Source organism: Hippocampus zosterae, chromosome 15 (assembly GCF_025434085.1).
Source record: "Hippocampus zosterae strain Florida chromosome 15, ASM2543408v3, whole genome shotgun sequence".
Lineage (NCBI taxonomy): Eukaryota > Metazoa > Chordata > Actinopteri > Syngnathiformes > Syngnathidae > Hippocampus > Hippocampus zosterae.
Window position 1 is genome coordinate 4853061 of NC_067465.1, and position 26861 is coordinate 4879921.

General features: G+C 43.9%; 4 protein-coding genes across 8 annotated transcripts in view; 2 read left to right on the forward strand and 2 right to left on the reverse strand.

Moving 5' to 3' along the window:
- Positions 1-26861, forward strand: part of dis3l2 (DIS3 like 3'-5' exoribonuclease 2) — a 129251-nt gene that overhangs the window by 24205 nt on the left and 78185 nt on the right. The window lies entirely within an intron of this gene.
- LOC127616495 (homeobox protein Mohawk-like) lies at positions 4209-12808 on the forward strand. Its single transcript, XM_052088111.1, has 6 exons — positions 4209-4785; positions 5158-5317; positions 5423-5576; positions 6255-6548; positions 12061-12094; positions 12226-12808. Exons 1-6 carry the CDS (start codon positions 4574-4576, stop codon positions 12539-12541), a joined length of 1170 nt encoding a protein of 389 aa, XP_051944071.1. The 5' UTR covers positions 4209-4573; the 3' UTR covers positions 12542-12808.
- LOC127616497 (ras-related protein Rab-18-like) lies at positions 14920-18814 on the reverse strand. 2 transcript variants are annotated; one of them, XM_052088114.1, is made up of 7 exons: positions 18606-18813; positions 18232-18287; positions 18070-18131; positions 17437-17509; positions 17096-17214; positions 16742-16808; positions 14920-16074 (listed from the first exon to the last, which is right to left on the reverse strand). In XM_052088114.1, exons 1-7 carry the CDS (start codon positions 18671-18673, stop codon positions 15902-15904), a joined length of 618 nt encoding a protein of 205 aa, XP_051944074.1. In that variant the 5' UTR covers positions 18674-18813; the 3' UTR covers positions 14920-15901. The 2 variants fall into 2 exon arrangements, with proteins under 2 accessions (XP_051944074.1, XP_051944075.1); XM_052088115.1 differs by lacking the exon at positions 14920-16074 and adding an exon at positions 16294-16591 and having other exon boundaries at positions 18606-18814.
- Positions 19047-26449, reverse strand: yme1l1b (YME1-like 1b). Its single transcript, XM_052088099.1, has 18 exons — positions 26297-26449; positions 25004-25135; positions 24740-24920; positions 24368-24460; positions 24117-24223; positions 23689-23839; positions 23265-23348; positions 22906-23079; positions 22628-22780; positions 22385-22517; positions 22034-22096; positions 21824-21936; positions 21574-21729; positions 21265-21416; positions 21041-21167; positions 20868-20941; positions 20441-20527; positions 19047-20351 (listed from the first exon to the last, which is right to left on the reverse strand). Exons 1-18 carry the CDS (start codon positions 26327-26329, stop codon positions 20208-20210), a joined length of 2157 nt encoding a protein of 718 aa, XP_051944059.1. The 5' UTR covers positions 26330-26449; the 3' UTR covers positions 19047-20207.

Genomic DNA, 26861 nt, shown 5'->3' on the forward strand with positions numbered 1-26861 from the left:
AAAACGACCCCCATTAGTTGTTGGTTATTTCTACACTATGTCCTCAATGTTCATGTGGAGGAAAGATGGATTTGTTGCACAATGTGCCCGGATCCCCCCCCCCCCCCACCCAAAATGCTCCAAACAACATGTCAGAACATTTCATCACGCCGCTGACGATCTGCAGGCGCCTTCTGAGATCCCAACGATGCCATTAAGACAAGCGGCCCCAATCCAATGCAAACCCGTCCCGGCTTCAAACACGACGCAGAAAACGATAACGTCAGCGGGTTTAGGGGATCGTTTGGCTCCGTCGTGTCCATTCGAAAGCACGACAACCGAAACGAGACCAACGCTAAACAATACGCTCGTCACGGAATGACACGAAACGCAACGTGGCGGGATAATAAACGTACGAACATGAAAACGTGGACCCCGAAGCAGAAGATCCTTCTTCATTTCTACACGCTCTGTGGTTTCGCTGCCGCGGTCGGCGACCAATGCTGGCTCGCGATCGGGGCCCGTCAGCAAAGTCGGGATTGATGCTGCCGTATAAAATGTCCCCCGCATGAAGACTGCATCAATCACTCATCTGCAACAAGGAAAATACGAGCTGCACTGCCCGTCGCAGCAACCGAGCAAACCGACCCCCAGGAACCGAACCCACCGAAGTGGGTTGGGCTGAAAAATAAAATGGTGTCCATATAGCTCAAAAACATAATCCATCACAATGAAGGTGCACTCGCAATCATCAGACTTTTGCCAAACGTCCTGTAATATCTCTTGAGATACAACGAGACTGTCCAGAAAGTTTTTTTTGGTCAAAATACATTCAATGTCTGACCCATGCTTTAATCTACACATCGACATTTGCCAAAAAGCGTTTTTTCCGCCCCCCCCTCTAATGTTTCCCATTCTCCCGAAACCCCCTCTGTACTATTTGCGTCATTCTGACAGTCAAAAGACAGCCGAGAGTGTTTTTGCACAAATGTGCGGAGGGATGGCCCACTCGGAGTGCATAAACCTCCAGAAAAGAAATGCTGTCGTTCGTGTTGGGCCGGCAAAAAACTGACAACCGAGCACATACATCAGAAATGGACCCCCGCTTTTTATCCGTTTCCCAGTGAACACATTTTTTGCAGCGGGAAAGAGTTTCTTCGAGGGATTCCATTTTAATGAGTGCAAGCACGCAGCTGCATGTCAAAAGTCACAACGGGTGTCCGGAAATCATCCGCACATTTTCTCGGACTCGCTTCTATGCCTTTCTGTGCCTCTTCCAGGCTCACTGTCACACTTGTTCAAGAATGGCAACAAAATTAAAAAATGCACAGTCAAAAGTTTGGAGAAGATTAGGGTCACCTTAAAAAAAAAAAAGACATTTCCTCTGAGGTTCATCCAGAAAATGTAACCGATCAATCTCTTTGTGGTGTATTACATGTTATCAATATCAACCCTTTAAAACAAAGTCATTTTTTGTCAAAGGTGAAGGTGATTTCCTTTTTTTTGTGTGTGCGTCTCCCGTTGAAATCTCAAGTACTGCTGTAACACAAACTGTTCCAAATAAAACTCTCTCCTGTCTTTCGTCCAAGTTTTTTTTTCTCATCTTCAATTCAAAATTCAGCATGCAAAGGAAGCTTTCGGTTCACTTTTTTAATCACTTCGAGCCACAGATTTTCCTTCTCTCCAACTCCCAATTAAAAAAAAAAATATATATATATATATATATATATATATATATATATATATATATATATATACGGCGGCCCGGTAGTCCAGTGGTTAGCACGTCGGCTTCACGGCGCAGAGGTACCGGGTTCGATTCCAGCTCCGGCCTCCCTGTGTGGAGTTTGCATGTTCTCCCCGGGCCTGCGTGGGTTTTCTCCGGGTGCTCCGGTTTCCTCCCACATTCCAAAAACATGCGTGGCAGGCTGATTGAACACTCTAAATTGTCCCTAGGTGTGAGTGTGAAGGCGAATGGTTGTTCGTTTCTGTGTGCCCTGCGATTGGCTGGCAACCGATTCAGGGTGTCCCCCGCCTACTGCCCGAAGACAGCTGGGATAGGCTCCAGCACCCCCCCGCGACCCTAGTGAGGATCAAGCGGCTCGGAAGATGAATGAATGAATGATATATATATATACTAAAAAAATATATATATATACTAATATATATATATATATATATTTTAGTACGTGACTCCGATACAATTCTTTTGTCAACCTAAGTTTGCGGGGTTTTATTTTATTTTATTTTTTTATGAAAACAGCATTGGGAACTGAGTTTGTGTCTCACATGTTCACATGTTGCATCCCACCCAGACTAGAGATAGACTGTATGTCCTTGCGCAGTTTTATTGGGGGTGGGGGGGCTCTCTGGGCCGTTGAAGGTGGGGAGGGGGGGGGGGGTGTTCCTCGCTAATGGCAACACGCGAGCCAGGGAACATGTCACTGGGGACAGAACGAAATGGTGCGCAATAGCATGTAGCAGTCTGACAACTGCGGAGGAATGTCCGAGGAGGAATTTATTGCAGAGAGCGAGGAGCGAGACTGCTCTGTGTTGTTGTTGTTTTTTTTTTTTGCAGTCGCATCTGGAACGTAATGCTGCTGAACTGTGAACCAGGATGTGTGTAGAGTGCTTGCTTGTCTTTAAAAAAAAAAAAACACGACAAAAGATTTCTAGAAATATTCTATCGCCACTCAAACATTTGCAGACTGCACTAAGTATGATTAAATGATAATGTGGTATGGAAAAGTCATTCTTATGTAAGACTGTTTTGATATTTCAAGATCTCTCACTGGATTCATAAAGTCTATCTATCACATGCGCATTTGGTTTTTTTTTTGTTTTTTTTAAGATGTCTCGGTGCAATCATTTCCATACATAATTTTTTACCAAACTGAACACGTTGGCGATATTCTACTTTCCGCTGAAAGTTCAGAAACAACCTTAAATGCACGGGAAGCTTGACTGGTCAACTTCATTTGACCTCTGAACTTTTGCATGCATGACAGCTGATGACGAGAACAAAAATAACCCTAAGCCTAGAAGCTAGCCGTGAAACAATTTTAGTCACTTGAGAAAACATCGATTTCTTAACTACGTAGCAGTGCGTCCGGACAAAACAACGCGCAAGACGTGTCCGCTCCAAACATCCGTTTTCTGTTCCGCTTCCAACCGCGGGGCACGAAGAGGGACTGACAACCGTCGCATTCACACCATCGCTGAGTGAACCTACGCTGCCTGCACACAAGTTACGGACGGACGGACCAGAGGCCCAAGCAAGAGATTAATTCCTGACGGCACTACCACAAATTCACCACTAGTTGGCAGTATTGCCCCACAAACACCTGTGACTTTCCTCCACTTTCTCGTCTGTTGTCAGGCAGCTTAGAAGTTAGAGTCGTTTTACTCTATTTATGTTGTATTGCGTTTTAACACGCGGTTAACCGGGGTTGCGCAAAAGACGATATTAGACGATTGTTAGACGATTTATTGAAATTCATCAACAAGCGCAAGGGATTGCATCGAATTGGGACTTTTGGGGTTCCAAAATGCAGCGGCACGGAACCTACGAACGGAGTGAAATACTCCAGCGTTTCCCAACAAGAACGGAATGAGAAAGAACACGATCTTTCTTCTCAATAATGAGTTCTGCCACAATAAATCTGAAGAATTTGATGTTCCCTGTTGCTCTTGGTCGAATTCACAAATGTGTCACATTGCGATGATGTCACGCGATTACACCACTCGCCTCTCACCATCCTGCCTGCGGACCACGTGGGTGTAAACGCGAGCCAAGTCAGGGTTCGGCGGCCCAAACCATACTGAAATGATATGATATGTCCCACTTAATGGAAACAGAAAAAAAAAGCCACAATGCGCAGACTGCAGACAGTGCAAAAGATTCGCCACCCCTAAACCCTCGAACGCGGGGTCGCGCACAAAATAAGCAGCACTTGCCGAGGATTGGATGAGCGGAGCCGGTGTGATTTTTCCAGCGCTGGTGTTGACATTACTACTGGCCCAATTTGTTCTGAAATCCAACATTCTCCTGCCTAGCACGAGGCAGCGCTTGGTGGTTTTGCTGGTTATTAGGAAACTTGTAATTCCAGCTCCCGAATCCCCCTGGTAAAACATGCCGTGTTATTTGCTGACACGATTGTTGGTCAAACCGCAAGCTGCGCGGAGGCTCGTATGCCTCATGAAGAAAATATGAGATCATGCTGAACTGCTCGACAGCAGGCGAAATCTAATAAGCACCTTTGCCACGCAATACTTTGCATATCTTGGGCTGCTCCCGCCGCCGCTCAGCGAGGGTTCCCCTCAGAGTCGCGATTGGACGGTGGGAGGACCAATGGGCAGGAGTGAAACAGGTTATTTGAACTCTCTAAAGTGCTGCTCGACAAAACCGGAGAACATCCACTGACTTTTCAAACAAGTTCCCGCTCCCCAACCGTGCCTGACGTGCTGGCTTCACCTTCAGAGAAAAGACCACGGACTATTCCTTTTTTTTCCGTCTTTTTTTGGTTTGACTTCAACTTTTGTCCGGGATGGGAGCCGACCGCATCTATTTATTTCCGTAAAACAAAAACTGCCGATGCACCTGTTGACTCGGGACCAATCTGCTCGCTTGAGAATGAACGCAGGTGCCGGGATGGCATCTCATCCTCGTCTTCATTTGGAGGAGGAACAGAGGAGTAGACTGAGCTGCGTAGTTCACGCCAGCTTAGCAAGCGCTCAGAATGCAGAACTACTGCAATACAAGGAGACCACCACTCACGACAGCGCCATCAAGTACAGGAGATACGGGTATGCTCCTTTGCTTTTGGAATCAAAGTTTTTCTTCTGGGTTGTTTTTTTTTTTTCCTTGTGGTTCAACATTTAGATCCGCTTTTTCCAACCGTGGCGCCCAGACACATATTTTACTTTGAAACCAAGGTGCACCACCACAATCATGTCACAATCATCACCACCACCCCAAAAATGCATACAAACCGCCAAAGATTGGTCATAAATTCATTCTTTTCAATGAAACTGGATCATTTCCCAAAAGCGCACCTTTTACGACGGCGGGAATCCTTGATTTCGATCATGCAATTGTCCTGAAAATGCACGGCTGTTATTTGGGTCTATTTGATGATGTTGTGCACGACTACAGTCTGAGCTTCTGAAATCCTCCAGATCTCGCTTGGGTGGAGTCAAAGTTCGCCACAAGAGACAAGTGCTGCAGGACATGGCCCGGCCGCTTAAACATTGGCTGTACAAACATCGGGACAACCCGTACCCCACCAAGACAGAGAAGGTTCTGTTAGCTTTGGGCTCCCATATGACTCTGGTACAGGTGAGTCAACACACGCCAACGCCGAAGGTCAAGGGGTGCCCCGTTGTACGGCGCTTTCCTACCTTGGTCGGGCCTTCACTTTGATCATTGTCAAACTCTGTCTAGGTGTCAAACTGGTTTGCAAACGCCCGACGGAGGCTGAAGAACACGGTTCGGCAGCCAGACCTGAGCTGGGCCTTGAGGATCAAACTGTACAACAAATACATCCAGGGAAATGCAGAGAGACTGAGCGTATGCAGCGATGACACCGACTCGGATGGTGAGGGCAACTTTCACCTCGTCAATGCCGCATCACTTCAAACTCAACTCAAGTGTATTTCGAGGTCACTCGAAAACAACCGCCGCTGTATACAAAGCGATGCTTGTGGAGCAAAAATCATTCGTACAACAAACAATGAAGTAAGAAATTAATAACAAAGAAAATCAAGTCTCATGCCGAGTCAAAAGCCACAGAATAAAAATGAGTTTAAGGATGACTTTTAAAGATGGGCAGTGAAGAGGCTTGCCGAACATTTAGTGGGAGGTCAGTCAAAAGGGAGAGACCGGCAACGGACCCTCTGAGAGACCCTCTGAGCCTCCGGCTTGGTTCTCGGTACCTCTAATAGTGTCTGGTCTGCAGACCTGAGGCACCGGGCAGGAGCTCGGAAAGGTCAGGTGGGGCCAGGCCAATTAAAGATTTGAAAACAGATAATAGGATCTTAAAAGGAACTATAACATGCATAGGAAGTGGCAGCATTGTGGACCAACTGGAGAGACTTCATGGAGGATTGGCTGACTCCAAAGTAAAGTGCATTACAGCAATCTAGCATGGATGTGACGAAGGCATGAATGACTCTTTCAAAGTACTGTTGAGAAAAGAGAGGCTTGGGGGGGGGGGGGGGCACGCGCTTTGCTGCAGATGATGACTGTCCATTACAAACCCCGATGTGTTCATCAGACATGGGGAGGTCCTCGTCCCACATGTGTGCCATAAAGAACCAGGGCGGCGTACTCACGATGGCGGACCACGCCAACAGCGATGACAGCGCCTCGCCTCCGTCAAAGTATAAGAGCAGCTTGCTGAATCGTTACCTGAATGACACCCTACGGCACATGATGGCGGGCAAGGCGGACGGCGTCGCCCTCAAAAGGAGGAGCCACTCCGAGTCCTTCAGTTCAAACGAGTGCGACCGAGACGCCGTGTCCCCGGCGTCCTCCTCCGACACCGAGACCAACTTCATCTACCAAATGGGTAAGAGACTCCAAAGCGTCACTCGTCATTCATATTTCTGCTCCCTACGCCTTCAGTGGGGATGCGCCCGACTGAATTAATTTTGAATCCCAGCACGAGCAGGTCACAATTATAGAAACCATGATTATTACAGTACACAAAAACATATAATGGCCTGCCCCTGTGCCACACGCATCATCAAGAGCAGGTCGGATTCAATATTTAGCTAATAACATCCCCAAAAAAAACATTACAGATGGCAATCAAATACATCATACTAACCGGAAATGTTGATTATTAAATTTATTAATGTTTGCAGATTGCTCCAGACGAGTCCAACTTGGCTTAGTCTGAACAATCAATCAAGGGATGGAAAAATGCTAACATCGCCGTGGGCCAGCTGTGAGGTGAATTACAAATATGATCAGCTCAAAGAAAATGAGTACTATTTTCAGATCATTTCAATTACATATTACAGGAAAAAAATACTATGGTATTTACCCACGTGTACTGGAAGCAATGCAGTCAAAAGACAAACTACAAACTGAATAGGAGAGACTGTTGGTGGGGGGGAAGAAAAATAATATAATTTCATGGGGCGGGTAATGAAAAGGAGTTTGTAATTATAGGTCAGCGTTTCCGTTAGTGAGTGCGGCAAATAAATTATTGCTGTCGCTGACAGCTCACCACTGATAAATCTTCACGTTTGCTCAAGGGCTCCTCAACAGTAGTCAGGAAACAGATTGGCAACTCTCCAACCATTTTACATTATCAACGCCCTGACAGATGAGCGATTGTTGCCACAAATAATAATAATCATCATCATCATAATAATACAAGACTAAGATTATACAAGAATGAAATTGCTGGGGGGGAAGGCCCAATATTACCCAGATAAAAATCAGCATAAATGTACATTCAGTCAAATTGCAAATCTGGCAGATCAAATCCAGTATGAGCAGCATTGTGTGATGATGAATTTATTTATTCACTAATCAATGAGCATGTCATAACCTGAGGGATGAAAATATGCCGGGTTCCAACACAAAAGAACACATCAGCTATACAGGCTGTTGCGTTTTGGTCCACGGAAAGTTTTTGCTTTCAATCATAGTCCCCCCCCTCCCTCCCAGAGTATCCCTTTTTTATTTGTTAATTACAGAGAAAAAAACCCCTGCCCCCTTTATTTATTTATTTTTAAAAACGTTACTTGACTGAGTGCCTGCATAGTTAAAGATTTTTTTTTTTCAGGAGTGACGTGGAATAAAAAATCAGTACAAAGTGTAGTAAATCCAAAATAGAACTAGATTACTGTTTTTTATTACTTATTACTGGTTATTACTGAATAGGTTACTGGTGTTTAGTAGCAATGCAACATTAAATCAATACATTTTGAACAATTCCGACATCCCTTTACGACAAAGCAGCTACACAGAGAGACTTTTTTTTTTTCCTTTTTAATGAACATTGCTAATCAAATCCCTGCCGCCGCCGCCACACAAATCCCTTCTTTTAAATTTGGAAGGAGTCGATGCTGGCTTCGTCTGCTTGCACACAGTAAATCTCATTTCCATACAGGAGTATGTGCCATTTGTTCCGCTTCAGCTTCTTGCCATGGTGGAAATGTCCAGTTTGGGCCTTAAGGACAATTACACAATGTCTGAGATTGTATTTTTTTCCCAAAGTGAGAAGTGAAAAAGTCGGGCAAAATCTCAAGGAACAGAGCCGTTTTTGAGCGGGGCACACCGACGTCTCTCAGAGGGACAACTCGGCTTTGAAAGAATACAGCTCGAGAGCATTCATGTCCGTCTGGCTCCGTCCAATTTGGAGTTTTCTGCTTGAGTCACGTACACGTTGGCCGCCCGTTTCTCTGCGTGCCGCTTTCCTACTCGCTCTCGTGAAAAATAAAGTTACGATTCTAGACTCGGGGAAACCACAATTGATTGCTTACAATACTGCGTTGAGTTCCGTTTTTATGGCCCTGAAAACAAATAAATCTTTCCAGTCGCACGAGGGCTTTTTAGGTTACGATCTGTGAAAACACTTCGTCTTCGGGAACCTGGAGTTCAACCTCAGACTGACACAAAGTGAATATAATAAAAGGTATACACGGCTATTCGGTAAAATGCAAACGCATATGCTGCACTGGCAACACCCCCGCCCCCAGAAAAGACTCAGAAATGTTATGACACCCTTTTATCCGTTCTGATGATTAATACCTTCGGGAATAACAAAAGTTGCTCTCGGAATCATGTTTGAGTTTTTGTTACAGTAAACAAGAGGCTGGTTGTCTTAGAGCAGCAAAAAAAAAAAGGGGGGGGGCTGGGCACCACTTTTCTTGATAACACAAGGAACACATTACACATTTTAACGCTCATGTTTTCAGCAAAGAAAAACAAAAAGATGACAGGGCTAGTTATTTCCCAATGCAATGCAAAGCCAAGCTAGTAAGCTCCCGGTCACATGGGGTCATATCAACTTTGCACTGGGGGGGGGGGGTGGGGGGGGGGGGGGGATAATGCGCAAAAGTGCTCCCCCTAAACATGTCAGTTAGCACGCCTCAAATCATATTTCCTTTGGACTATTCTGTGCTTTCTTGAACTCATTACACACCGCGACAGCCCTGTTGAAATGTTTGCGAAGACTTTTAATGTATCCCTGCTGGCTGTGTTATGACTTTTTGCAACCTTGCGCGACTCCTCCGTGGAACTCAAGTGGAAAGTCAGCCTGCCAGATTCATGACAGGTCCGAACACCATTAAAACACAGGCGTTACGGAGCCCGAGAAGGCGAAAACGGCCACAAAAACACCCGATGGACTTTAAAAGTGATGTCACGACTCTACTCGCAAGGTCGCTTCAAACATATCTGTCGAGATTTCGCAGGATGGAAACGTCACATTTCCATAAAACACCTAAAGTGTGTTTATATTCCAGTACGAGAGACGTGGTGCTTTCTCCCGTGGTCGATACCTCCCCGCTGAAAAGCCCAGAGGGCCATCAATGTCACCGGGATTGTGTTTTATAACACACGCAGCTATGAAAAACCTGCTTGGACAACGAACGCACGGCAGAACAGTGCCCCCTTTTTGTTTCAAATGAAAACATGCCTGCATGCTGTGTTGGGAGTTTCTCGTTCGCAAAGACATATGGCGACATTAATGCTAAGTCCATCCTTAGTTGCGGTTGTAGATTCAAATAGCATTGCAGTAAAAATGTCTGACAGTTGGACTCAGGCTCCCTCCCGTCAGGGCATTTACGGATGACCTTCATACTCTGACCGCCGCGAAGGCCGGCACCAGGCTACTCCTGGGGAAACTGCAGGACAACATCAAGTGGGTCTGGATAGACATGAAGCCAACGGCGGTTTCTCTGCCAGCGGCTTGATGTTCATCCGTTAAGAGTCTTGGGGGTTGGTATGAAGCTTCCCTTCGGGACATCTGGTAGCAGAGATGGCCCAAACTTGGGAAGACGCCATCAGCAGCCTATGAAGATGATCGATAACTCCCTACTGGCTGACCGGTGACAATTCTGGTGCTTCCAGTTTTGCTTCTTTCCACGTGTCATTCTGTTCTTGGTCATCCAAAACGTCCCACTTTCCAAAGTCAACAAGTTGGCCCACAAATGGCACGGCCAGGCAAGGTCTATCACCAACACAGCACTGTATGGAAAAGGAAGTTGGCCCACAAATGGCACGGCCAGGCAAGGTCTATCACCAACACAGCACTGTATGGAAAAGGAAATTGGCCCACAAATGGCACGGCCAGGCAAGGTCTATCACCAACACAGCACTGTATGGAAAAGGAAGTTGGCCCACAAATGGCACGGCCAGGCAAGGTCTATCACCAACACAGCACAGTATGGAAAAGGAAGTTGGCCCACAAATGGCACGGCCAGGCAAGGTCTATCACCAACACAGCACTGTATGGAAAAGGAAGTTTTGGAACTTCCAGTGTCCAGTCTTAAAAAGGAGTTTCAATACTCCAAGGTGAGGCTGGAAATAACCCTGGCGCAGGGCCGACACCCCGCGGTGGCCCGAACCATCCCCGCCGTGTTGGGTGGAAGGATGTGGTCCTCCGTGCCTGCAACTCATCAAGCGGCGGTTGCTCTCAACCGTCAGGAGATCATCGGTTGTATCCAGCTGGGGAGAGGAGGCTTGGAACTGGGGGAGAGGAGACCATCTTGGCTGAAAGCGATTTCTTCACAACGCTCGCGGCTGGCGGTCGAAGAGGTCCACAATGGGCACTCAAGCAGTCGCGCATGCAAAAGTGGGCCAATGGATGCGGTGGGAAGAGATTGACGGGAGGAGACTTTGGTGGCCCATCTGTATCCAAAGTTCGACCTTACCCCCAACAGTCTCACCCGGCAGATGCAGAACAGCATGGATGGAAGACTACGGTGTACCCAGTCGAGGCGGGGTTTGGGGGATTTGCGGGGACGTCAGCAACAAAGCTGCTGAAAGATCTGGGGATCAGAGGACAAGCTTTGCAGCTTCGGGTCGTCGTCTGTCCCATCGTGTGACCACGGGTCGTGACAACGATGCCGTCTGCCGTTCAAAAGTGTTTCCGATCACGTAACTCAAGAAGCTGCCGTTTACAGAAAGATGTGGAATTATAAATACAAGCGTCTCATCTGTTTGATTTGCACAAACGACAAAGAATAAAAGGACAAATCGCTATTTCTGTTTTCATTTCAATTACTCCGTCAAGAAATAGCCTGGCCAAAATCAGAAGTTGTCAAGTCAGTCTGCAGCACGACTGGACACAAAAAAAAAAAAAGCAGCAAGGCCTTTCATTCCACTTGCTGCAAAGCTCCCTTTGCAGTAAATTTAAAACTGGCAAGAGGTAAAAACTATGTTTTCTCGCTTTATAAAATAAGAGGTTTAGAAATTGTTTCTTGGAAAAGGATGTTGTGGGCTAAAGAGAGAAAAAAAAGAATGCTTGAAGACGTTCAGTAGCAAGGGAAAAAAAAAAAAGCAATGCGAAAATGATTTAGTCAATTGTTACTTTTGGTTCCCGGCCAGCGAAGAGATCCTAGATGGAATAGTTTGGGCTGTGAGCACTTCGATCTTTCGGTCTAGATGTGATCAGCTTCTTTTCACTTGATTTAGACATGGGGGGTGGGGGGGCTGCACGGGGAGCGAGTGCTTAGCACATCTGCCTCACAGTTGAGGTCGTGAGTCCTTCTTGTGTTGAGTCTGCAGCTTGCCAGAGTTTGCTCGGGGCCCGCCGACATCCTCCCGCATTCCCAAAACATGCACGTTAGGACCATTTCAGACTCGAAATTGTCCGTAGGTATGAATGTTTTTGGGTCTATACTCGAAATGACAACTACTACTCACTGCAATCGAATACAAACATCATTTTATGTCATCGTAAGGAAGTAGGAGTTGGCTCACCAAGGTTTTAAAACATCATGTCATGTATTTCAAACAGCGCCCGCCTCATATAAATCAATCAAAACAGTGAATGTCCAGAATTTCTGTTTCCAATTACGAATATTTATTTGGGGAAACTGTTTTCTCCTATCTTGCAGAAGCTTTGGATTATACATCATCTAAATCCAACAGGTAATTATTCACGGCCCTTTCCTACTCGCATCACTCTTGAGAATTGTCAGTCAAAGGAGGTCTCGTTTTGTTGCGGCGAACGAACTCGATTTGATTTTTATTTCCCATTTCTTCTTGGGATGTGGATACAGAGGTCAGCCTCCGGAAAGAGGTCAACAGAGTCAAAGCAACCAAGGCTGGCGAGAGCTCAACGCCGCCGTGGCCCTCACCAGCCTGGCCCACGGGCAGAGCTGTCGGAACGACGCGACGGCGCTCGGCTGCCACAGGGAGCCGCTGTGCATCGCGAGGACCAACGTCCCTCGCAGGACGCCCATCGCGGTGCCCGTCTCGGCCCTGAGGCAGAGCTGCGCTTCCGAGCGCTGCGCTCTCACCAGCCGCATCATCCAGAAGTCGTCCCACATTTCCGAAGTGCAGACTATCAAAGTGGGCGTGGCTAACAGCGCGTAGGAATTCCACATCAATGTGCGCGAGAACACGGCATGCCTCAACGCTGAGATTTCTCCTTTGCAATGACCAAACTGTGTGTGTGTGTGTGTGTGTGTGTGTGTGTATATACTGTATTCTTCTACGATGCATTTGTGCCCTTTTTTTTTTTAATTACAATGTTGCTCATGTATTTCTATTGTGTAAGTTAACTTCTTGGAGACTGGATCATCATCCAATGCGCTTAACTTGACAGCAGCTTTTCAATAAAGTTAACGTGAAGTCTCTTCATCAGTTGTGATCGAGAAGAACCATGACCGTCCATGGTGGATGTCATGGTATTTCGTTTGCGAATATGACAACAGTGTGCATTTAACCCAGGCATGTCCAAAGTCCGGCCCGCGGGCCGAATACGGCCCGCGGTCGAATTTCATCCGGCCCTCGGCCCCTGTCATAAAGTCAGTGCCGTCTGGCCCGCAGGTTGGGCGCAATGGAACACGTGTTGCGACTGAGGTCTCGTCGACTGGTGAGTGATGTTTCATAGAGTACTGCTTCCCTCTAGTGGCTAAATGAGTAATAGCATTTAGACACTAGAGGGCATCACTCACGAGTTAACAAGACATCACTCCGTGTTTATATTGACTGATATGTCATATTTCAAATTCCTGTTTCAAATGAACCAAAAGAAATTCTTAAGATTGTTGAAATTAAAATAAAAATGGAAATGTGAAACAGACTGGCTTACTAAAATTTGTTGAACAATATTGTTGTTCAATGTAAAGAATGTCAGCCAAGGTCGGCCCCCCGACATTTTACCACATAAAATCTGGCCCCCTTGGCAAAAGGTTTGGACACCCCTGATTTAACCCCTTGAATCATTCAGGAACAGCCCCTTGGTCACGGCACTGCTATGGTGGTGGGTGGGGGCTGGCGGGCGGGGGGTACTAAATGGACAAAGACTTGGAAGGTGAGTTGATCTCATGATCCACTGCAGATTTCATCATGCTATCAGTTGCCGTTGGCTGGCAATTGTTTGTTCTGCAGCGAAACTTTTTTTTTTCTCCTCCAACGTCGCCCCGTCTCCTATTCGACGGGGGACAAAAATAACTGCACTGGGTTCAATATCGAACATGAAGGCCGTAACACACTAAAACGTGCCAAATGCGCCCTTGCCATGATGTATTTGTCTGTGTCATTTGAAGTTCTTGATTTTGCGATGGCCGCATTCAAATCGTGGCAACAATATGGAAAGAACCCACTCAAGAGATTGTCTGATTGAGTCATTGCTTTGGCCATGACATTTGTAGCATGTAAACACAACGCAAGTCTCTCAACCATCGTTTTCTTCACACTTGACACAAGGCGTTCATCATTTGTCTCTCAAGAATGAGCCCCTCAATTGTAATCAATCAATGTTTAAGTAGAACGCACCTCTTGGCTGACCCACACCTTCATGAATGCGCAAACAGTGATTGTCTTTTAGGATGAAGTTCCCCTCGAGTGTTCTGGCTTCGGCATTACACAACACATTAATCACTTCGCTTCCATAATGTCAGAGGAAAAACAAACCAACAACAAGCTCTTGTTTTCCACATTTTTGGTGGGACATATTCCAGGTTTGAATGCAATATACAGACGAGTCATCCTTTTCCATTGATATGAATGAGGATGCCATTCTTCTAGTCCAGCCGACCCAAAAAGAAAGAATCCAAAAATGAAGGATTCTTTGGAAGAGGTAAATAGATAAGACAACAAGACATCGCCTAAGCAATATGTTCATATCAGACGTGGCTTTTCCTGTGCACAAAAACAGCAAGTAGATGTTTTAACTGGGAAAAAAAGACCCATTTTTCCCCTCAAAATTCAAAAATAGGCAAATTTGCAAATGCTGAACCGCAAATGAGTGGCGGGCACACTGTATACTTCTGGTGAAAACAGATATGCAGACAACACCTCCCCAAGTTGCGACATTTGCCAAGATGAGAGAATCCTCCTCCGCCCGCAACGCAATGACTGGTAACGAGAGACACCGCATGCCGCAACGGCTGATGGCGATCCAGGAGGAAAAAAAATAAAAAATAAACGCCTGGTACACTGTGTGTGCCTTGAGTGGAGAGCGGGAGCATCCCGTTCCATGTGAGCACATCCTGACACCAAACATAAGCTTGTAATCACACATCAACCGCTGCACGGTTATTGGACTAAAGATCATTAGCATGATCTTTCCACTCACGACCTACTTTTATTCACGTTTTTATTTTTACATTTTGGACTGACAATATTTGCGGACTCGCGTGTTTTCATCAATCGAGTTGCCGGTGGAAAGTTTTTCATTAGGTGGGCCTTGAAATCAAATGGAAAGTACATGACAGCTACATGACAACTAAATAAGAGTGTCGAACGGCTGCACCCCGAATGTCATTTATTTCTTTTTGAAACAGGACAATTTTAACAAGACCGAAAAAACACACAGAACGTCATCCATTGTGAAGGCAGGATTCATTGGGACATTCCGCATTGCGAAATTTGATTGGAAACATTCGCAGAAAGGGACAAAGATAAATTTGCTGGAGAGTGTGAAAACAAGTTGACAAATAGCGACAAAAACTGGATGCTGCGGAGCAGAAAAAGCGACCGGGAATGATTTCTGAAACAATCACCTTGAAGACTAAATATGGACCGCATTGCACACAAACAGTAAAATAAAAAATGAAATCATGAGAAACGGCGACTGGCCTAACATAAGAAAACGGCAAGCTAAGCGTTTGTGATAAAGCAGTTAAATGAAACTGGTTTGAATACATTTCTTGCATCGTGAGGTACATATAGCAAAAATAGTTAAGGGTTTGACAAACTTGTTGAGGAGCAAGATGATGATCAACTGATCAGGGGATTTTGCGTGAGACAAAGAAGGGATGGATGAATACATTTAATGGATAAGGCCTTTAAATGACCATCCACTGAGTTTACAGTCAAACGCAAGTAAGGACTGTACGCACAGTGTTGTGGTAAAAGACGAAAAGGCCAGCGGGTGAACGCAGGTTCTCCATTCCCCCGTATGAAATGGCGCTACGTGCGGAGGATGGTCAGGATCGGCCATGTCACCTCAACATTGGTTCAAAGCATCGGCTGCATTCTCACATTCGCTGTTGTAGAGTGACATCGCGCGCATTCCACCCTGGCATACATTAAATTCAAACTCTAAACGGGGCCTAAAGCCTTATTTCCATTCAATTCAACAGAAAGAAGTGTCATGTGCAAAGAGTCCACCTCTGGTCTCGCTTACCAACTCACGTTTTTTTCCATCTACTTCCCGTTTCTGGACTGTTGTCGTTTCAATCAAGCTTTCTTTTTTTTGTCTGTTTGTACGTTTGTTTTGTCCACTCACGGTACGGAGCAATATCCTCCACATGCCCTGCCGCCGCCTTGCTCTTGATTCCCCAGGCGCAACGTCTGGCCCTGGCTTTCGCTTTCCCAAAGCCCCGGAGTTTGGAGGATCTTCTCTACAAGCTCCTCGAAGGCACACTGTACGCCGTCTTTGGTCTTTGCACTTGCCTCTGAATAAAAAGGAAGAAGGTTACCATGAAACAAAATCAAGAAAATCTACAAAAGCCGTTTGTCGCATTAAAAAAATAAACTGATTCCTTGATTATGTAGGTTTTCAATGATAATGACATTTAAGGAACACAAGTAATGATTCAAAAAAAAAAGATATGATTACTCAATTTAGACAGACATGCAGTGGGCTCACAGTGGATCAAATGGACAACATATTCTTGCCTGGCTCGCCCCAAAGCAACTCATTAATGTTGCTGCACTAAAATGGAAACTCCAAAGCAAAGTTAACCTAATTTCCCAGAGAGAGGGCAAGAATTAGAAATTCGGGAAAGCGTGCAGACACGCATTTAAAGTAACAACATTTAAAGCCTGTCTTGATGAGAATCACAATGCAAATGATCTGGGTAGGCCGCATCCAAGCAAAAGAGCAAAGCCGCAAAAATCAGGCCAGAAGCACAAATCAAAAGCATGACTTGTTGAGTGATGCGCGGGCCTTTTCCAACTGTGTAACGAGGGCTGGGTGATTATGGGGAAAATTGTATTCACATTTATTTGGACTGAAATCACGATTAATACACAAACACATGCACACACGCGCGCGCACACACATTCATGACAATTACATTTCGATTACTTGCGCCAGCCCGATCCAAAATGGACACTTACCAATAAAAAGCATTGAGTGCTTTCTCGCAAACTTGAGGCCTTCATTTCTATCCACTTCATGGTCCTCCTAGAAACCAAAAACATTTTTTAACATGTAAACAGTGAAAAAAAAAAGTCATTGAATTGACTCAATTTTATTTCATCAAGTGGTTGCCCAAAATAATATTCTTATCATTTTATTTTTGGGCAACCACTTGACAAAATTTAATTGAGTCAATTTAAAACCATTTAAAAAAAAATAGATTTCACGATGACGGAACTCGTTATGGTGAAATGTCCTACAGGAATATAAATGTGCTTTCATATTCGTAAGAAGAAGAGTCAACTGTAGAAGCAAATTCTCTTTGCACTCACCCGATCAATCTTGTTGCCTACAAGCATTTTTACGATATCGTTGCGAGTTGTGTAGGTTTCCAGTTCATTCAGCCAGTTTTCCAGCTTTGTGAAGGTGTCGCGCTTTGTAACATCATATACTGTCAACCCAAAAGAAATAATGACTAGAAACAGACAGCGTTGTGCAATTCATGACATTAAATCTGCCTATTTACTGTGCTTTCTCTACAAGTCATATATAATCAAATGACAGTTTTTATGTGATGCAAAAAGAACTCGACAGCAATAAAATGATAGGAAGAAAAAAAAAAGAAATTGTGGCACACAGATTTCTGGAGTGTGATTGAAAAAAAAGTGCTTACCGAGTATGACTCCCTGGGCACCACGATAGTAGCTGGGTGTTAGCGTACGAAACCTTTCTTGTCCAGCTGTGTCCTATTTGAAGAGGAAAAGTTTTCTAAAAAATGGCAGACATATTGGCAAAAATATTGAAGAAAAAAATATCCATGAATAGGTGAATCCACGGGTTTTTGAGGGTCCACTGTTTTAATATTGTAGAATCTCCCAAACAGGTCTTAAAATAACGTTTAACGACGGTACTGATCAAGGGCAATTGGTAATTTCAGGGGAATTTGGGGATTTTCCCAAACAAACGGTATATTTCAACGCTCCCAATGATAATGTATATTGTGTGCTTATTTAAAAGGTTATTTTTTTATTATTTTCTGGCGAGGAAGTCTGCAGTCCTATGTGGGACCCCAGAAGACCTGATGAAAAACTGTAACTCCCTCCAACATTATGTACTTAGGTACACACAGTGACGTTGAAAGAAAGCCCCGTGAAGAATATTGTAGCTCACTTCTCTAAGAGAGTGACGCAAGTCTTACTCTATTAATTTGGGTGTTGTTCTGTGCAATGTCGCGACCCAGTGGACAAATATTGCACTGCATCATGTTTTTCAATAAAATGATGTCAACAAAATAGATCCGACTTACCCATATGGCGAGTTTTGCTTTATTTCCGTCGATGGCCAGTGTCTTCACTTTGAAATCCACTCCTGATTCGGTGTGCAAAAAATTGTTTTTTTAAGACCATTCCGAAAATGGTCGGTGAGAAACATGGAAAACTTGCGAGTTCGTGTGTGGCGTATACTGTACCAATTGTCGCTGACTGGTCCGGATCAAATGTGTCTTCTGTGAATCTCAGGAGAAGGCTATGAGCAAAAGACAGGCAGGTAATGTACGATAGACAAAACCCTTTAAACCTTTTATGTAACAGTGGGCATTGCACCTCGGTGGCTGCAAACAACGAGGGGCATCAGGCAAAATAAACAAGCAGCCAAAAGTAAGTATAACACGTGTTTTAAAAATATTACACGACTGGCAATACTGCTGACAAAGTTGAACGACCTTGAAAAACATAATAGCGTTACGTGGCGGTCGAAACGACCGCCGGGCAAAACAGTGCTAATAAACTAATGACAACAGACTAACAGTGCTAAGCTAGCAAGCTAGCTCAGTGCAAAACTAACCTGGACTTCCCCACTCCACTTTCGCCGATTATCAACAGTTTCAGAGTTGTCAGTACGTCGTCATCCATATTTTGATGTAACGTTAGTAACCTTGGTACTTTGCTACGCTTTTGAAAAACAATGTACAGTGTGCTTAGTTTGTTTTCCCCGTGCGCAGCTGTTGACGGCGTGCACAGCTTCCGCCCAACGTTTACGTCTGACGTCACGGATAACGATCACATGAAACAGTCGTCACGTTCCTAAAATATTGGCATGTCAAAACTGAACACTAGCTACTTCCACTCTATTCCCAAAATAAAAGTTACTATACCCTAAAATGTAATAAATTCCAAAAGTAAAATTACATGTGCTGGAACTGCAGGAAATAGTGTATGCGAGAGATATATTTTTAGTGGCATGTGTGTGTGTGTTTGAGCAAAAATAGATTTCTTCATGCTGGGGTTTTGCTTTATTGTATCCAGATCATTTTTATTACACAAGATTTGCCAATCACATGGATGTGTAATGCGATCACAAACAGGTTTTTAAATATATTATATATATACTGTATGTACAGTATATATATATATTATTTTCTTTTCAACGCACAAACGCATACTTATATAGAGATCCATTTACCATCCTGCTATTAGATCCCACTCTTATATACATCTATGTATGGGCAAAGGCCAAAAATACAAATGTACCCTACACATTGGGGGTGGGGGATAGGAAATAAGACCCATAAAACTAAAATTGACATATTTACTAGGTTTTTGCCCCAGATGAATCAATATTGTAAAAAGCTAAAACTGGGCAGCAAAAGCTTGTGGTAATAACATAAGTTGCTATTTTTTAAAAAAGTACTTTCCTTTAGCTATGCAGTATGAGTTATTGGTTACAATAATTCTCAATGTGCAAACAGCCAAAAAAATTTTTCCGAGTACCAGCAACTATATTACAAACTGGTGTAGCGCCCTACGCAGTTGCAGTTTCTTGCCACAGTTTATGTCACATTTGTACACACAACATGTACAGGTATGTTTCATTTGTAGTCACGGGCCAAAATTTGATTCCATAATAGACAAATCTCAACCTACAATACATTCCTCAAGGGCCACGTGATTGAAAAATTAGGTAGACAGTAGTTTGGCCAACCAGCCTTTGAGCAATGGATGACAAACAAAGACATGTAGATAACCGACATCCAGTACGAGTCAAGAATTTGAGGATTGTCTCCTAATGCAATCATTAAATGCACCGCACAGCTGAACTTACCAGTAAATAATTCTTAATTCTCTGTAATTTACAAGATCATCACAGCCTGCAGCTTTTTATGGTTGTGATGAGTATTTACAATCATGTCCCGAGTAATATTCAAAACGTGTATTTACTATTCGGCCAGCATGATGACTCAGTGTATATCGAGGAGGTTTCAGCACATCTAGCAGATAATTCACTATGTTTATGCACAAGTTTGAACTTTACCACACTTAGGCAATTTACTAAATGAGCATGTAAGCACTAACATTTTCTAAGACAGATTCGCGGCTCTTTTCTGCCAGCTCTGAGTCCTTAGAAAATCCCAAACCAGCACCCCTTCGTTGCGTCTCCCGGCTGCCTTTATCTGGCCTCCAGGTTCTTCCCCTCCAAGACCAACTGAATCTCTTTGGCATCCAGCGTCTCATACAACAGCAGCGCATCGGCAAGGTTCTTGTGCTCTTTGGCATGAGACCTCAAGAGGGCTTTGGCTCGCTCGTAAGACTCCTGGTCGAAAGAAGACCATGTCAATTTAGAAAAGGTAGAAGGATAAAATGGTCCTGTTTTCATCACCGGTCTTAAACAGTCGTACATACCCGCAACAAAATTCTGACTTCATGCTCTACAGCTGCTTGAGTCTCTGGACTTTGTTCTGTCATGTTCTTGTAGGTCATCACACCTAACTGTGATGGCAGATGAGGAGAAATGAAAACACGTGAACACACATCACAAAAAAATAATAATAATAAATAAATAACAATCATAATAATAATAATAATTAAATGATATGAAGGAAAATCGTAAATAGTACTGCGATGTATCCATTTGTGTTCATATTGTATTTAATTGAAAGATGTTTGTTGTTTTTTTTTCTCTTTCTCCTTTCTTCTTTCTACATACATTCTTGCTGCTGGAGGCTGTAAATTTCCCCAGTGTGGGACGAATAAAGGATATCTTATCTTATCTTATCTTAAATGAATAAAACAGCCCGAACGTTTGGGCGTTTCTTTCGAATCAGCTCACCTTTTCACACATTCCAAATCTTGTCACCATCATCTTTGCAATCTTGGTGGCACTATCAAAGTCACTTGATGCTCCTAGGGAAGAAAAGACACAGAAAGTGAAAGAAAGTTCTTGATCCCGACTTCAATCATCTGTGTGACTCTCGCATTCATTTAAATCTTTCAACTTCTAACCTGTTGTGATGTACTCCTGCCCAAATATGATCTCCTCAGCGACTCGCCCTCCCATGCTGACATCCATCTGAGCCAGCAACTGAGAGCGTGTCTCACTCCAGCGATCATTCTCTGGCAGCAATGACACCTACAAAATCAAGGTGAGGTAAATACAACACGGGTTGTTTTTTTTTTTGTAGAGCATGTGTTTTGAAGCATACAGCACAAGTGTTTGATTGACTTACATGTCCCAGACTGGGACCCCTTGGCATGATAGTGGCTTTGTTAATAGGCATGGCGTCTTTGGTGTAATAAGCCACAATAGCATGGCCGGATTCATGGTATGCTGTGATGATCTTGTTCTTCTTGTCGATTTCGGCACTCCTTCTCTCGGGACCTTAATTAAAGGAAGGTTTCATTATTTTTTTGTGGGGTGTGGCCCGATTGGTGGTAATTAATGAATTGGAAGTAGTCGTAAGAGCTGCAAAAATCCACCTCCATATTGATACAGTTCACTGTCTGACATTGTTGTAGAGCTCAATAAGTGGACTCACCCATGAGAATTTTGTCCTTGGCAAACTCCAGCTCCTTCATGGTGACCATGTCTTTACCATCGACTGCTGCTTTCAGAGCAGCCTGGTTGACCAGATTTTCCAAGTCAGCGCCAGAGAATCCCACGGTGCCCCGCGCAATAATCTTTGCCTCAATCGCTGCAAGAGAACCATACTGATTAATCTACCCAAGCCTTCCAATAATAGCACCCACATGCAGCAGTACGCCGATTTGCTGATGTTCATGCCGCACCTGGATCCACTTTAATCTTCCTGAGGTACCAGTTGAGAATCTCGGTTCGTCCTTTCACGTCTGGTTTGGGGACGGTCACCTGCATGTCAAATCGGCCCGGGCGGATGAGGGCACTAAAGGAGAACATCAACAGCTTACAGATGGTTCCTTTCCGCAGGACAGTTGACACATTTGTTTTGTATACTGTACATGTGCCGAATGTGAACATACTTATCTAAAGCCTCCGGGAAGTTGGTGGCTCCAATTATGATGACTCCTTCATTTGGTTTGAATCTTCAACATAAGAAGGATTGAATGAAAATGACAAGTTAATGAAGCATTGTGGCGGTAAAAAAATTGTTTTAATATTTGGGTAAATAAAAACAGCATTTTTCCCCACCCATACCGAACGCAATTTATTTTCTTTGTAAACAAAATATGGAACGTTTGGGTAGGAGAGGACAGCTGTACCGTTCCAGTTTTTAGTCAGGAAGGCAAGTGAGTGAGGATCTTCGTAGTTGACTTTTAAAAGTAAATATTTCATTTCCGTGAAGATCTATACATGATCATTCAAGCAATTACCCATCCATCTCAGCAAGCAGTTGATTGATGGTCTGTCTGGAGTAAGGATGCATGGGAGATTCAATCCGCTTTCCGCCCACACTGTCCAGTTCATCAATAAAGATAACGCAGGGAGCGTTACCTTTCGCCTCCCCTGCACAAGACCAACAAGAACAGTCGGTCATTCAGTGCGAATGATTGGATCTTTTTTTTCAAGCAATTCAAAGCGGAAGGTATTTGACAAATCCTGATAAAAAGACATACTGAAAAGATTCCTGATGCGGCTGGCTCCGACGCCAACAAACATCTCATCAAACTCCGACCCGGAGGCATAGTAAAACGGGACATCTGCTTCTCCCGCCACCGCTCTGGCGAGTAAAGTCTTTCCGGTCCCCGGTGGGCCAACCAGAAGGACACCTAAAGAGTGATGTGGAAAAAGGGAGAAAGAAAAAAAACAAGGGAAATACATTAATGATCCCTTTGCACCTGATTCAATGATTCCCGACACAATTTTGTTGGACTGTTGATTTCATTGATCTGACCTTTTGGCAGTTTACCCCCCAGGCTGGTGAACTTCTGAGGGTTCTTCAGAAACTCAACCACTTCCTGCAGCTCATTTTTTGCTTCTTCGATGCCTTTGACATGCTCAAATGTCACATTTTTCATCTGGACAGGATCCACTGAGGAGTCCAGGCCTGTTGTGGTTCGGAACCGCACTGTGAAAAACGGGAAGTTCGAAATCACTCCGCACGACAAGTAGACATTGTCTTTCAGTTCACATAGAGGATTACTTTTAGTGTTAACATGCTGCACAATAATTACAGTCATAGTGGAACATTATTACTGTTATTATTTTCATAGTAAAAAAAAGATGAGAGTGAAAGGGAGAGGGACTTTTTACCTGATATGAAGGGGATCTTTGAGATGCCGTAGAGCCCGACAAGAAGCAACACCAACAAGATGAGCCGATTCCGTCTCAGGGAGTCTAAACAGTTGGATGCATGGAGACATCAACTTTCCGCACAAATGTGACGAATACTACACGATTCAAACAAACACACAAAGTTCACCACAACGGGGGCGGGAAAAGTGAGTCCCATTCTGTGTCAATTTATTTTATACAGAACAACGCCAATAATGGGAGCAAACTTTAAGGGGAAGTGTGAAAGAGACTTCATTAGGACTGTGATAAAGTGAGCGTGTAATGTATGTATGAATATGTATTTGTGGCAGAAACCGAACAAGTAAAGCAGCTTGTGACATTATTCATGAAAGTAACTATTCTTGTCCACTAAGGGAAATGTAATTCATCCGTTTTTACTTACCTTGTGTGCGTTGCGTCAGTGTTTGGGCCTTCAGGAATCCCTCAGCAAAGCCCCTCTTAAAGGCATCCTGCTGTCCATCAGGTACGTTCCCACTTTTCGTTACACTTTCAAGACTTTCTATATCGATCCCCTTGTCTCGTGTCAGGAAGCCCTATTCCAATGAGATATTTATAAGTGATGATAGCAATTCACATTTAGTGGCCCTTACATATAAGTTGATTTCACTTAAGATGAATGAATGCAGAGAAAGAACTGCAGCGTTACAGAATAAATTCCAAGTACAATTTCCAGCTTTTTGTGTGAAACGCTTCAAACGTACCCAAAAATCATTGCATCGTTGTCAATTGTGATATCAGTGAGACAATTTTAGCGCAGAAACTTAAAAGTCTGTATCGTTCATAGAAAGACAGCTCCAAGTAGCATTTTACCTTCATTAAAGATGGAGGGAATCCCTCAGGCTCCACAGGGCGTTCAATAGCTGACTGCAGTCTTTTGGTTTTGCTCAATGTTTTAAAGCCTCTGTGCTGGATCCACACTTTGAAAATATAAAGGCAACATTTTTTTACATCATTTTCTGGGTTTGAGTTAACTCATTCACTGCCATTGAGATGTCAAAGGTCCATGATTTGAGCTGGACTGGCAGTGAATGTCGCTAAGTAGGTGACCTCGTGTGTGTCACCTGAACAGTGTTGCAGCTCTTTGCAGACTGACTGAAGAGGAGACGGCCTTTGCCTGGAATAAAGTGGAGCTGACCTTCGCTGAGAAGAAAACCCTAGCAACAAGGGCAGGTGGTAATTAGCAACAGGCATTTTACGGTCACCTTATGGAAATTGGCGGGGGAAGATTAAAATGTCTACGTGCATTTGGGTACAACAGGCCCAGTATTGGATGACTTCATGCAAATCCGATATTTTATAACGTATTTTGCCTCTTTTCTAACCATCAACGTTGAATTATGCGTATTTGAGAGACAATTACACAATATTCTTATGAAGAGGAACGATATGAACAGCGGTCGATTGAGGCAGAGCAAAAAACTATCAAAACTCACCATGCTTGTTTAGGAAAAAAGAGTGCGTGGAAAGGTGAGACGTTCGCCAGATTGTCCGACTGCCCACTATCGGGGCTGGTGCTTCCTGTGAATTCAAACATGGCAACACCCGAATCGCCAACTCGTTCATCTGCTGCGTTCCCAGGTCAGACAGGCCAAGGTCCCGCAGGTTCCACAGGGGCTGTATGCATAACTTTCATTATCAATGTCATCCTTATCAATATTGCAGGTAGTATCCAATAATGTATCATTGGGCATTATTACCTCAGGATAATGTAGTTCTGCCTGACAGGCATGCTCATTGGGGAGTCTTGATTTGCTCAAGGTGCTGCTGCTTCCAACTGAGCTCTTCAAAGCGTGGAGAACATTGAGGAGGTGACTCAGGGGAACAGTCACCTGCCATTTCAAGAAAACAAGAAAGATTAACGTTTGCCCATTAAAAGGGGAAGTCAAAAATTATCTTTCCAATAATATGTTTTATGCCCCCACGCTAAACATGGCATTCTGATTAATTTAGCATTTGTGGAATATTAAGATAGCAAAACCCACTCCATCCATCTCAGGGGGCGGCCATTTTGCCACTTGCTGTTGACTGAAAATGGCCATCGCAGTGGCAAAAGGCTCAGCTTGCAAACATCACATGATTAAACCGAGAAAAAAGGTGAGTCATGAGTGGTCGGTACTTGAGCCCTTAGTTACTGTGATGTCATTTTCGGTCGACAGCAAGTGGCAAAATGCCCGCCTCCGAGATGGATGAAAAAGGAGGGATTTTCTTCTTACGGTAATTCATATTGCACAAACGCAATTGTGATCCCACTGCCACTGGAGGAAATGTGGGGGGCGGGGGACATCAGATGGCCACTTCCATATTTTGGGGAAATGATGATTTCACCCTATTGGGCCAGTGTGATTGAAACTGTCCATTACATTACTGGGTTAAGGTTTTAAGGGTACTTTATTTCGGAAAATTCTAACGAGGCTGAGTCTTACACATGTAAAGCTCTATTCTAAGCTAACAAAACGAGTTTAAAGCAAGGATATAGACTGCCCACGAAATGGTGGGATGCCAAATTGTCCTACAAGTGTACAGAAACATACACCGTATGGCATACAGTAGTGCCAAAAAAAATCATCAGTAAAACGCATTCCTTTCAGTGCGCTCAACTGTCTACAGTGAGGACTAAGGGCGTACTAGTACATGGACGATCATCTTAATACCACTGATATCGATGGATGCTCAAAATGCTTTGCATAGTCAAATCTGCTTGGGTAGTTTAGCCTTCAATAACCCATCATCTGCCTCCCCCTCACGCCATCGCGCAACGATGACGAACGTCACGTAAATTACCGCATCTTACGGGCAATATTCTGATCATGTAGATACGTTTATTTTTATTAAGTAGAACGATCCTAAAATCTGCTACGTAAACAAATGTAGCAGGATGAGTTTGAAAGCTATAGTTAAGGTTAGCTAGCTAACAGGCTCAACTTCTAAAGGTTAGAGACAAATAAACACTCTGCTATTATTAGCGTGACAAACATCCGATGCGTTCTTACCTGTGGTTGAACAGCCGTTGACAAAGAAAGCATTTTAAGCCAACAGCGACCGTGAACGCATCTAAATAACTTCTCTTCGCACGTACTTGTCACGTTTAACTTTTGCAGGCGCGACAGCTTGTGTGGAAATCCGGATGTGACGTCTATTATGATGTAACAATGTTTTGTATCCGCAACATACCTATTTTTTTCCGCATGTCCCCTCCTCCCACTTGATCTCAGATTCTTTTTATGTGTTTTTATGTATTGCGTGTTTGAAACAAACAACAACAACAAAAATCAGATTTCAGTGCAGTGTACTACATTACAGTCAACTGGACAAATGATAACTGGTACCATACACTAGAAATGACATCAATGAGCGTCAATAGGTATAATAAATATCTACAATATTTGAATACTGACTGACACCTAGAAACTAACAACCATTCACTCACATTCGCATCTACAGCTGCAAGTCTGAAAGCAACCAAATATGTTTTTAGATTGTAAAGCTGCCAGACTGAGAGCATATGCAAATAAAAGGAGAACATTTAAACGCCATACTCAAGGGCCCCAGGCCTGA